The sequence below is a fragment of the Camelus dromedarius genome, chromosome 23 (genome assembly GCF_036321535.1).
Source record: "Camelus dromedarius isolate mCamDro1 chromosome 23, mCamDro1.pat, whole genome shotgun sequence".
NCBI classification, from domain to species: domain Eukaryota; kingdom Metazoa; phylum Chordata; class Mammalia; order Artiodactyla; family Camelidae; genus Camelus; species Camelus dromedarius.
The window spans coordinates 2,783,886-2,796,526 of NC_087458.1; the positions used below are offsets into that span (position 1 = coordinate 2,783,886).

The 12,641-nt window shown below is 54.2% G+C and overlaps 1 protein-coding gene across 2 annotated transcripts in view; it reads right to left on the reverse strand.

Annotated features, from left to right (window-relative positions):
* Positions 1–12,641, reverse strand: part of ACP6 (acid phosphatase 6, lysophosphatidic) — a 36,925-nt gene that overhangs the window by 10,403 nt on the left and 13,881 nt on the right. Inside the window, exons 7-10 of one of the 2 annotated variants that reach the window (XM_064477676.1) lie at positions 11,930–12,030; positions 9,754–9,849; positions 8,118–8,283; positions 7,259–7,461 (exon numbers count right to left, since the gene is read on the reverse strand). In XM_064477676.1, the coding sequence (XP_064333746.1) occupies positions 7,318–7,461; positions 8,118–8,283; positions 9,754–9,849; positions 11,930–12,030 (507 nt within the window). In that variant the 3' untranslated portion in view covers positions 7,259–7,317. Of the gene's footprint in view, positions 1–7,258; positions 7,462–8,117; positions 8,284–9,753; positions 9,850–11,929; positions 12,031–12,641 lie in introns of those variants that run through there. The other variant, XM_064477677.1, reaches the window with a different exon arrangement.

The window sequence follows — 12,641 nt, forward strand, 5'->3', positions numbered from 1 at the left end:
GGTAATGGTAACAACACTTTTAATAGGGTTATACTGAGGTCACCAGTTTCTCAAGCACTGCCCTCTTCTTTAAAGTTCAGAATCATCAAATTAGAGGACCAAACCCCATCCTTGACCACATGAAAAACAAAATGAGTCCTGCTCTGACTAAGGCTGTTCACAGGGGATGAAGGGTGCTGTGACCTCACAGGGCCACAGATTCCCAGGGTGGGCAGAGGCTTTAAAGTCTCTGCCACCTGGCTGGCGGTGTGACCCTTTACAACACTCTGGCTGAATGCTGGCGTAAGCTTAAAATCCTCCCGTGACAGGAACCCTTAGAGGTAGCCTGGTCCATCCATGGCAGCTCTGATTAGCCCAAAGTGTGTCCTTATATTGATGTAAAGTTTGTATGTCCCAGTAGCTGGCATACTGGTCTGAGCGTGGTCCTTGGGGCCCACATAAATTAACTCTTTGATGTGCCCTCGGCCCCTCCATGCCTCTCCCCGATGGTCCTTCTCCAGCTGGCATGTCTGTCTCCCTCGGCTATCAGGTCTGGCTCTCAGATCCGAGCACAGATGTCTGGGTGTGCGCCGAGCCGAGCCGTGCGGGATAAAGCGGGACCAGCACTCCCTTCACCCCGGTACCGGCGCAGCCACGGCACATGCGGGATTTTGAGGAACACAGCATATTGTTGATTCACACTGAGCAAACTGCTCACGACGACCCCTCTCCTGTTAAGGGCAGCTGACTGTGAGATCAAGAACTCTGTGTTCATCCCCAGTAAGTTCCATGTGGTAATATCTGGCCCAGGACCCAAAAGGTAACACGGACACATCTGACACGCTTGCAGCTATTCATTCATTCACGCAGTCAGTCAGGCATCCCATACGCTATTCCTCCCGGCCTTGCGCCTTTAGTGTATGTGACCAGCCTGCACTCTATATGTTTATTCAGTTGTATTTTTATGCAAACCATTGAAAAATATGTCCAAAGGGCAGAGGCCTACCGTACAACACGAAACACCTCCCTGGAGAATGACCACTGAATTGCTTTATTAATTCAGCAAATTCACTCGATTAATATGTGTTGAGGCCCTACTATGTGCCAGCTCGTGATCTATGTGCTAGAGAAACACACAGCAATAAACAAACCAGACGAGGGTCCTGCTGATCACAGCAGGGTCGGGGGCAGAGGAGAACACGTTTACCACTGCTCACGTAGCTAATGCTTACTGCGCATTTCCTATGTGCTAGGCACTGCTCTAAACACTTAACATGCTTATTCTTCACAAAATCTTATGAAGTAAACGCAGCACTATCGTTACTCCCACTTTGTAGATTAAGTGCACTGAGGCACAGAGGAGAAAGTACACTTGCTCGAGGTCACACAGCTCCTAAAAGGGTGGAGCACCAGGCCAGGCGGTCTGGCTCCAGGGCTTGTGTCTTTAACCACCAGGTTTCTATTGTGTGTCTGCAAAAATAGACGCTGAGTTAAACGTACACACAAACATGTAAGGCGATTTTCTCATATGAAAAGAGTCATCTTTAAGCTGAGGTCTGAATGACAAGAGGGAGCCAACATCTCAAGAACTGAGGGAGGAGTGAGAGGTGGGGAATGAGGCTGGCGAGGTGGGCAGAGAGCTTATCACGTGAGGCCGTGAGTTCCTAACTGCTACAGGAACTCAAGCAGTTAGGAATACGCCTAATCGCCTCGGCAGCCAGCCTACGGCGCCCACCTTGTCCACAAACAAACCAGGCATGACTTCCTTTCCTAATCCTACCCGTGATCAGAGATGCCCCCTTTACAGTCCGAGCATTCCCTTCCAGCTGTCCCAACACTGGTGAACATCAAGACACGCTCTGGACCACCATCAGGTCTCAGCAGCCATTACATCTTCATTGCGCTGTGTGACCTTGGCCAAGTCACAGCCTCTCTGATCTTCCCCATTGCTCCATAATGTTGCCCCAGTCCTAGAAATGAACCACTAGGGTATCAAGTATTTGGGGACACTTTGATCTAGGGAGCAATCACTCTCTCACCCTTTCCCCTTCCTGATCCCTTCCACCCCTCTCCCCACAGGAACCAGGTAAGCTGTGTCTAATGTAATGTGCACGGCTTCAGTTACTAACAGCTCCAGGGACTGCTCTCTCATCTCCCAGAAGCCCTGCTGGTTTGACCCCATCAAGTTCTACTTACCCAAGTGTTATACAACCCTCCCCTTAATTACACACTCAATCAGCTCCTCCCGAGCTCAGCACTTTGTGGTCTCTGGGCATCCCCGGATGCTCTTCTGGAGGGAGCTCCCAGGCTGGGCCTTGGCGAGCTTCTGAGGCACCGGCTGGGTTTCTAAGGCCACGGCGCCCAGAGTTGAAAGCCTTGCAGCTATTTCACACTCTATTTCCTTCCAAATTAATTCTCTGATGAGTACTGTCCTTTGCAGTGATTCAGAGCAGGCCATTTCCTTACATCTTCCCTTCACCTTTGAGACTTTTAATCTCTCTCGAATCCAGGTTTTCCTGTGGAAAGCCTGCCTCAGGGGAAAATGCCCTGCTTTCCAACCAATATAAACAGCCTCGCCAGCCCCGGCCCAGGCCCACGGCATACTTCCTTCACCGGTTTGCCTGGGCCCTACCTTTGATTGCAAAGCACACGCCTGCCTTCTCTGCATATCCCCTGCACAAGGAGTGACTCAAACTTCTGGGCATATAGTAAGCTGCCGAATTCTAGTTTCTTTCTGTTTTTTCTAAGGTTTTTTTTTTTTTTTAAATTGAAGTATAGTTAACTTACAATGTTGTGTTAGTTTCAAGTGTACAGCAAAGTGATTCAATTATATATATATATAAAGAATATATATAAGACAGAATATATATAAAGAGTATATAATATATAATGGAATACATATTCAATTATACCTATAAAGAATACATGTAAGTATATATATTCTTCTTCAGATTCTTCTCTATTATAGGTTGTTATGAGATATTTAATGTAGCTCCTTGTGAATTCTAGTTTCTGTAAGCCCCAGATGCATGAAGGTGCAGCTTCAAAGTCCGTACTTAAGCAGCTGCCGTGTTCCCGATCCCCTCGTAGTTATTTCGCTTCACGCACTGCACCACCGGCCCCTCCTGCCCGCCGACCGCGCCGTCACCCTCAGCGTACAGATCAGGACGGACCCTGCAGTGCCCAGTGGCGTGCCCGAGGTCACAGAGCCCGGGGAAGAGGCGGAGCTGGAACTGAAGTCCTTGACTCTACTCCAAGGTGCGCGCGCCTGCTCCACCCCACGCGTGGCTTAAGCGCCCCTAAAACGGTCGCCGGGATCCTCCCGCCAACGGGCAGGCCACCCAGGACTGGGCGCCCACTGCCTCGGCGGCCCGAGAACACCCGGGGCAACGCCTCACGCTTGTGTCACGCTTTTCCTGCTACAAAGTGCTTTTCGTGCCCACTCTGTGTGAGCCCTGCGAGGGCTCATTCTGTGAGGGAGGCACTATTTATTAGAGCCCCGCTTTACACACGAGGCTGTCCAGGCTTGTCAAGGGGAAGTCAACGGAGCGCCCGGAGTCACACAGACAGTTCCCGCGCAGGCAGCACTTGAACTCACGTGGCGCGACTCCGAGGCCAGTGCTCGCTCGAGTCCTCACACATTAGCTCGGATGTCTGCTTCACAGACGGAGACTGCGAGCCAGGCACCACCCCTCTTCCCCCGCCCCCCGCTCAGGGAAGTGAACATTTCAAAAGCCAGGTGGGGGGTAAGGGGCGCAGCGAAGCGTGCTTCTCCCCTCTCGCCTTCACCCTCAGACAGAGGGACCGGGTCCCTAGAGGTTGGCAGGGCGGACTGGGAGGGCCAGGACTGCATGGCCGGTCCCCTTGGCCACTAGAGGGCAGGGTCTGAACAGAGCGCAGAGAGCCCTCTCCCCAGAGATCCCCCAGCCAGCCAAGGGGTCGTGACTCTCCCCGTGGACCCACATGCACGGTGCACACAGCTCGGACCCCAAAGCTGAAGAGCGATACTTCCCAGGCACACGGTAAACAAAGCGTTTGTTCTCAGCCCCTCCCAGCCTCCTCTGCAGGCAGACGGGCAGAGCCCTACAGGGTGCCGGCTGAGCAGACGGGTGCCAGGCATCACTTGCAAAGACCTGCGTTTCTTACAGAAAACACAAACAGGCCAGCACGCTAAGGGCCCGCGCGCCAAGGCACGGGCTGGGGTGGGATGGGAAGGTGGACCTTTCAGAGTCTCCGTGTGCTTCCTGCCCTCCTTTTAAACCATCTGTGTGAAACTATTAAAGGTCAGCACACAGCAGTGCCCACCAGAGCCAAGAGCTCTGGGTGGGACAGGCCGTGAGGCCCCCGGGACGTTGTCAGGTGAATTCCGGTGGAGTCCGCCTCCCCCAGCAAGCCCAGCCGAGTGGCGGACAGGAGTGAGCACTCTGCTCTATCCCGGGAGCCCCTTTCCTTTGCCATCCATGGGTGGGCCCCCCTGGAAATTAATTTAACCTTAACAGCACTCATTTTAAAAGCACTAAGAGGAAGGAGCCAAGGCCAAGGACGAGTTAGGAGTCTATGAAGTGCCTTTCAAGGCCGTCCTCAGGACAGACCGTCAGGTAGGCAAATATTAACATCACCGTTTTGTAGCTGGGGAGACAGAAGCTCAGGGAGTTAAAGGACCTGCCCACAGGCACACAGCGCGGGGAGGCCCCGGAGCGCCCCTGCGCACGCAGGGCGGGCCGAGGGGGCGCGCTGCCCCGGGACGGTGCCTGGGACGTTCCGACCAGCTGAGGAAACCCGTCACAGCTCAGAATCCGTGGGGGAGGAATGGCCATAGGGCGAAAAAGAACACTTGAAGGTCCTTACATTTACTTAATTCTCACGACAACCTAACGAGTAGGTACAACTATCTCCATTTTATGCGAGAGGAAAAACAGGCTCAGGAACCCCGTCCGGGGGTCACAAAGAAAGAACGCCAGCTCCCGAGCCTGAGCCCCGCAGAAGCCCCGCGCCCTCCCGCGCCGCTGGCTCCCCCTGGTGGTGAGCGGGGGGAGCGCCAGCAGCCGCCCGGCCAGCAGCCGCGGGGCCCGCGAGGCCACTCAGTAAATCCCTGGGCCGAGGAAACAATAATGGACAGGACAGACACCCCCGTACCGAGGGACAAGCAGAAACATGGCAGGCCTCAGGATGAGAAGCGACAGACGGGCAAAGGGAGTGTGCGTCAGGGCTCGAGGGAGGGAGCAGTGCGTCACAAGGGCCAGGGGCGCGGGGCTGACCTTTCAGCCTGGCCGGGGCTGCGGGAGGGGGCGCGAGGCACGAGGCCGGAGGGGCAAGCGGGGGCCGCGTCTCAGAGGGCAACCCAGGCGGCGATCCGGGCAGAGGGGGTGTGCCCGCAATGTGTGGGCGCCAGCGTGCGCCGGGCGCCCTTCCCGGTGCTGGGGCCACGGCGCCTTCCCGGAGCCTGCGTTCGTGGACGTGGGGCACCGTGCGCTGCGGCGCGCGGCGGGGAGAAGCGGCGGGAGGCGGCGGGCTGCTTCGCCTGGGCCACGACGCAGCGTACCACAGGTCATGGGGGGAAAACAACAGAAACGTTATTTCCTCACAGTTCTGGAGGCTGGACGTCCAAGACCGTGGTCTCAGCAGGGCTGGCTTCTGCCGAGGCCTCTCTCCTTGGCTCTGACAGAGCTGCCTCCCTGGAAGCAGGGGTGACCATCCAACCACGGTGGGTTCAGGAGAGAATTGGAAGGGAGGAGGAATCAGAAGTGGCAAGGGTAAACAACTCTTCTGAGAAGTTTTGCCATCAAGGAGAGAAGAAAATAGCACAGTAGTTCAAAGAGTGGGAGCACTTTTTTAAGACAGGAGATTTCACAGCGTATTTGTAAGCTAATGGGAATAATTGGTAGGAAGAGAAAATTAACAGTACCGAAAAAAATAATGGTAGGAGTTAATGCAAACCTGGAGGGTTGGCCTTGGATGGGGGGGGCGGGGTTCATCCTCAGCAACAGGAAGGCAGGCCTTCCGGGCACCAGTGCAACTGGGTTAGCAGGTTGGTGGACATGGAAGTTCTCCTCTGATTACTTTTATTTCCTTAGTGAAATAAGAAACTAATTAGCAGGGCAAAGAGATATTGAAGATGGAGGATGAGAAGATACGAATGAATCCAAGAAATAAACAGGTGGGACTGAAAGAATTAACTGATTAGACATAGGAAGATGGGAGAGGAAAGAGACAAGGATGGATCTCTGGTTTAGCAACTGAGTGGACAGTGGGGCTGTCTTTCATTCAAATAAGGAGGGCTGCGGGAGGAGCAGGTCTGTGAGGAAAGAGGGAAATTTCTGTGCCTGTGGGCCATCCAGCTGGACGCGAGCGTCTGAAGCTCGGAAGGAGGCAACCAAGCTCGAGAAGCAGACGCGGGGGTCGGTCGGCAATGTAAAGGCAGCAGGAGGCAGAGGCCTCTGTGCTGGGTGTTCTCTCTGAGAAGTAAACGGGTTGGTGGTTTGAGATCAGAGAAAGTTTGAAATAGATTCTGGGGAAGAATGAGAAAATTAATAAGGACATAGGGAGATCATCAGGGAACCCAGGGGCCTAGGTCCAGGTTAGAGCTGATGCTGCGGGCGGCCCCAGCCCAGCGCGGGAGCCTCACCCACGCTCCCGGCGCTGCCGCCACCAGGATGGAGTGTCCGCCCTCTCACTGCCTGGCGAGGTGCCTGACCTGCAAGCCGACCTTTCACGCAATGCCCTTCCTCCTTGCTCACCTGCTTAACTCCTAGTCACTCTCTCCTCTCCTCGGATCAGGACAGAACCTCCTCAGAAGCCTTTCTTAACTGCCTCCCCCAGCCCCTGTCAGCTGGGGCTGAGGGTTTCTTCTCTGTCCCCAAATGGCCCCCATTGTCCCTTATCACAGAGTGAAACAGGCCGCTCTGTCTTCACTGATCCACCTGCCTGCCTCTTCTACTGGATTGAAACAACTTGAGGGCAGAAACTTTTCACCTTTATAACGAGCACTGCTTAATAGCTGCTCAGTATCTGTTTGTGAAAGGAAGACAGGAAAAAAGAACTGAGGTCCCAAACCACACACAATTCCACAGGCCATGATGCTCCCGGCCAATGTCACCGGCAGGTGTTCTGGCCGTGGAAATTAAGCCACAAAACAGGATTCATCCTTTTGGTATCCACGTTACACCCCTTCTCCTTTCAAGAAGAGGACTCAGTACACCTGCAGGAAGGAAACACCCTTACCTTGTGCTCAAGTCCATTAACCCTTGTTCCTGCCTCTCCTAAACGCAACAGCCAGAGGCACTGTGTGAAGGTATTTTATTTTAAAAATCAGCACACCCAGCTTGTAAAATACATCAGTCACTCTCCATTTCCACGGCCCATCGTCTGTGCCTGAGAGCAGAGTGTGCGGTACTTTTCTGGGCTTAAGGTGTAAACCGACATGGTGTTCAAGAACTTGTCCAGTGGACAGAGCCGGTCAGGGCAGCCTCTCGGCACCTGCTCCTGTGGAAGAGACATAACTCAGCAGGGTCACCGAGGAGCCTGGCCAGCTGCTTCCAGCTGCACGCGGAGATCTGGAAGGCTCTGGCCCAGTGGTGTGTGTGTGTCCACACAGAACAGCAAGGAAGGTCCCATTAATCAGTCAGCTTCCAGAAGAAGAGCACGATGCCCTGCTTGTGAAAGTCACTCCAGAACTACCAGGCAAACGGACACGGAAGACACACCCATGCTACAGCCCTGAGCCGCGAGGGCTGATGGTCTAACCGCCGGAGGGCTCGAGCCTCTGCCCTGCAGGACAGCACCCTGCTGCAGCAGCCGGGGCACCGGGAGCACTGACAGTACACACTACCCTCCAGAGACACCGACACTGACTTTCAAAACAGGCCTCACAGTCAGGATGTTCCATCCTGGCACACACTCAGGAGAAGAGGAGGGCGGTCCTGTTCTTAGAAGGAGTCTGGAACAGGACGATATGAGGCCCAAATCCCAGCCTGCCCCTACATGCCGAGTTCCGCCTTATCCCTGGGCCACAGCCAGGAGAGGACTCAGAGGCTCATGTACCAGTGGAGCCCCACGGGGCCGGGGCAGGGGGACGTGGCGCTAAACCGGGCGGGCGGGGGTGCCCGGCCGCCGGCCCTCCCGCCGCGGACACGCCGTACCTTCCCCTGGTAGTAGAGCCGCACAAACCACGCCCCGGATTCCTGGTGCTGGTGGAGCTCCATGGTCAGGTCACCAGCAAACGGGGGCCATTTGTGGTCAAAAATCCCCAGGGCCAGTAAGAGAGGCATGAGGGTCACGTCATGAGCCGCATACAGGTACAGCTTTCTGCAGGAAGAGAACAGTTCTCCACAATTCTTTACCTGGACTCTGGCGGCCAGCACGCTGCCGGCCTCTTCTGAGTGAGGAAACCGGGTGACAACTAGAAATCAGGGGAGCCTGGTATAAAAGTCCTTTGAAGTAGATGGTGGGGAGAACCCTTGCCCCTGCCCCATGTTTTCAGGAAGGATCCCCACTGGAGTAGCTCTCCTGGCCTTGCCCGGCCCACCTACCCGCCAACCCCTTCCCTGGGGAGTTTTGAAGAAGAAACTGGGCGTGTGGCCCAGCCCCACTTCCCTGCTCTCTCTGGGATGTCTGCCTGCGGCCAACGTTCCTCCTGTTCTCAGCCGTGCACCGAGTCTCCTCAAGCAAGCTCTCCTTGTTAGGGAAGCTTGCAGTTTGGGGGAATGAAGTTCATTCAAAAGGAATATTAATAAGCCTGTTTGGCCCTCGGTTACTCTCCAAATGGCTTTAGTCAGTAATAAAGTTGCCATGTTCACCTACACCTGCCAAACCCCTGTATCTGTCTCGGGAAAGAGCCAGGATTTTACCTGTGGACCCCCAGCCTTGAAGGCCAGCACTGGGCCCTGCAGGAGCCTACAGACACAGGGCCGAGCGGGCAAGGGGGCAAAGGCCCGGGAGAAGTACCTTGTCACTGCAGGTCTGGGAAGGGCCAGGAAGGACATTCACATGACTTGCTATTATAAATCTTGGCCCCAAGTTCCTGAATGTTCCTATTTCAACTCGCTGTCCTCCACCTTTCCCACACTCATCGCATATTTCTAGCTATGGACAATTCTCTCTCAAGAAGGCAGAGGACAACAGTGCTTCTCTGGTACCAGGGAGCTGACAGACCACCTGGGGGTCTTGTTGAAATGCAGATTCTGATTCAGTGAGTCCGGCTGAGGCCGGAAAATCTAACAACCCCAGGTGATGGTGAAGCTGTTTATCTGTAGACCACACGTGGCTTAGCAAGTGCCTAGGACACAGAACAGTCCAAACCCGTGGCCCCTAACCTGGGGTTCCAGGCACGATGAACAGGACAGTGGAGGTGCATGAGCCACTTCCAGCATTTTTAGATGCTCAGTAGAAATCCTACCCTTCTATATACTCGATGAAGGTATTTAAACTAAACAATCTATTAAGCAATTATCATTGTTTTGGGTGATTATAATACCAAATCTGTGTGACAGCACAGTTAGCTGTTCTGCTGGACACGTGCTCAGTTAGTGAGAAAAAAAATGGAAAAATAAATTTAGGGATACTTTTTACTACAATCAAAATTTCAAAACATGGTAGGACAGGGCTGGCAGGAAGGAAGGTAGAAACGTTGTGACTGTCTGGGACTCGTGGCCTCAAACATCCCCTTTCAGTCACTGACAGCCTGGTTCTTGCCCCCGTAAAACCTGCGTTGCCCGCTGCAGCCAGAGGCCACCCTCTGCCCTCAGCTGCGCAAAGCTGTGTTGCTGGGCCCCGTACCTGGTCTTGCCGGGGAGGGTGGCGGGGTCCACGGCGCTCAGCAGGTTGCTCTCCAGGATGTGGAGGAACGGGCCTACTGCCATCTGAAGACTCTCCCTACGGTGAGCAAACGACATTCAAGCACCCGGGGTCCCTCGGCACGCAGGGGCCACAGGCTGGCTCTGCCCCCTTGCACCTCACAAGCCCAGTCAGAGCTGAGAGAAGGCCAAGCAATGCATGAGGGACAGTGATAGGCAGCGAGGGGAGAAGCAGCACCACCTCCGGTGTCAGGGCCCTCCGTGCACAGATGCCCCAGCAGTGCCAGCACCCGGACACAGACCTGGCGTGAGCACAGTGAGCAGGGAGGGCCGCGGGAGGGGTCACCGGGACAAGCCATGGAGAACCAGGCCCTTTGCACTACAAGAACAGGACTGGGAAGGACAAGGTGTGATGGATCCCAGAAGTTCCAGAAGGCCCTTAGAAAGGCGGCCTGAAGGACATTGCAAATTACGCTTCCTGCCCCGCGTGCCAGCCCCCTTCTTTGGAGTCTAGACCAAAGGACATTTGTCACTTATCTGATGTAACCCGGAGCTCAGGCCTGCTCCCACAGTTGGCACGGTGGCCCCCACACTCTCTCAGGCTGGTCACCTCCTGATCACAGGGGGTTACCTCAACTCAAAGCGTGTGTTCTCACAGCAGCAAACAAAGCAGGAAGATGGGGGCCAGGAAGCAGCAAAAAGGCTTGGTTTGGGTGCCTCTCACTTTTTATCAAAGAGAAAAAGCCCCTCTCCCAGAACCCCATCACCGACAAAAGGAAACGGGGCTGCCGCGCCTGGCTTAGACAGATCCTGCTTCTCGGCGCCTGGGTGCACGGCCACCTTTATGGACCAAGGAAGGCCGGAGCAGTCCCGAGGAGCAGGCAACTGATACCGTGAGTAACACAGACTCTCCAGAAGGACGTGCGCCGGCCAAGCCAGGCTGCACAGCCTTGTGACGTTATAACCATTTGTCCTTGAAGAAAGCTCAGCTTTATGACAGCAGGGCTCAAGGAAAGGAGGACGGACCAGCTCTTGTATAAATTTTTTTTTTTTTTTACCAGGAGAAAGCAAATGGTGGCCATGGGCCGATTCCAACCTGTCTGCCTGTGTTTGTGAACAAATGTTTTCCTGGAACACAGTTGTGCCTGCTTGTTTGCGTGTCACCTAACAGCTGCTGTCGTGCATGTGGGCTGAGATGAGTAGCTGCAGCAGACAACGCATGGGCCCCACAGCCTGAAACATGTACCAAATTGTGTGTGCGCGCACATGTGTATGTGCGCGTGCGCGCCCTGGTGGAGGGCAAGGCAGTAAGCGACAATCCAGGTCTGGTGGCTAAGCCTGCAAGGTGCCCTAGGCACGTGCGGAGCGGCAGGCTGCCTCTGCTCGGGAGGGAAGCCGCGGGGCTTGTACACAGCAGACCAGGTGGGTTCTTGAAACATGAGCTGCTTTCTCCTCCCCATCATCTTCCCGGGACTGCCCTCTCCTCCCACCTCCCCCGGACCTCTCCCACATCACCTATTCTCAGTACGAGCTGAATGCTTTTAACCAATCAGAAGAAGGTGTTTTTCTGAACTCTGGTCAGAGAGAAACTCTCTATCCTGGTAGTCAGGAAACAGGTCTTCAAAGAACAGAGCCCTAAATGCCAGTGAAATAGAGAAAACAGAACTGAGAGTCAGAAGATCTGGTCCGAGTCCCGCCCCTGCCACTTGCTAGCGGGGCCCCAGGTGCGGTTTTTTCATCCCTAAAGCCGGGCTGTGGACCCTGTAGGGCTAATGACGCCTACTTCACGCAAGAACAGAAAAATGACTTGTAAATTGTAATGTGATGAAGTAAGTGAGCAATAATTCTTCTTCCCTCAGCTTCCCGCCGCCACCCAATCCTTTGAAACTTGAAGCAAAAGAAAAAGTGATTAAGAGAAACTGAGCCCCAGGCGGTGACTCCTGGTTCTGTGTAGCAGTGAATGGAAAACCCAGGTCACCAGGCTCAGCTCCACAAACGGGAGGTGCTGGTGCTGAGTCCGTTCGGAAGGCCAGCAGGATGGGGTGATCTCAGCCTCTCACACTCTGGCAGCTGGAAGCGGGCCCGAGGAGCCGCCTCCCCACACACTGGGAGGCCTGACCGAGCGTGACTTTATGCCCCCAGCCAAAGAGGCCCCTCACCTGTCTTCCCCTTGCAGGACGTACAAGGCTGTATCCACGGCTCTCTGCTCGATCATCCGTGCAAATCGCTTCAGCGTGGGGCAGCTCGGGAGGCCGTGCTCCTGAAAGGGTGGCAGGCGCCGTTGAGGAAAGCCACGCCTGTCCTCTGCCCAGGCTGGCGGCCGAGCCCTGCCACCAAGCCCTCGGGGCCTGTCTGCTCCTGGGGAGGGCTTAACAGCTCAGAAATCTCAGTCCCCAAGACCCAAGGGCTGAAGCTATTCCTTGAGATCTGAAGGCCCAGGAAAAAAAGTGTTTTTCCTCCCTTTCTGATGCTCCCCATCAACTCCAAAGTAAAAAAAAAAAAAAAAAGTGTTTTTTTTAAATAAAAAAAGAAATTGAATAAAATACAAGGCAGGGAACTCATAAATTTCTACTTAGCCTTCACTTCCCCAAAGCGATTTCTAAAAGTATGCCACATAAATGTATAAATCCGTGTTTTATAACCTTAAATCTGTTTTATACATAAGCATAAGGTGCACTTCTGCTTTCAGGGTGCACTGCCATGTTCACAGAGGGAGGAAGGAGGACCCAGGCTGCCTTCAGGCATCTGACTTTTGAATCTAGTGCAGCATTTCCCATTGTGTGGTCTTCAGTCTTTATTAGATAAAAAGATTCTATGGCTAAATAAGTTTGAGAAAAACAGACTCTAAGATGAACCAGGCCCCCTTACTAC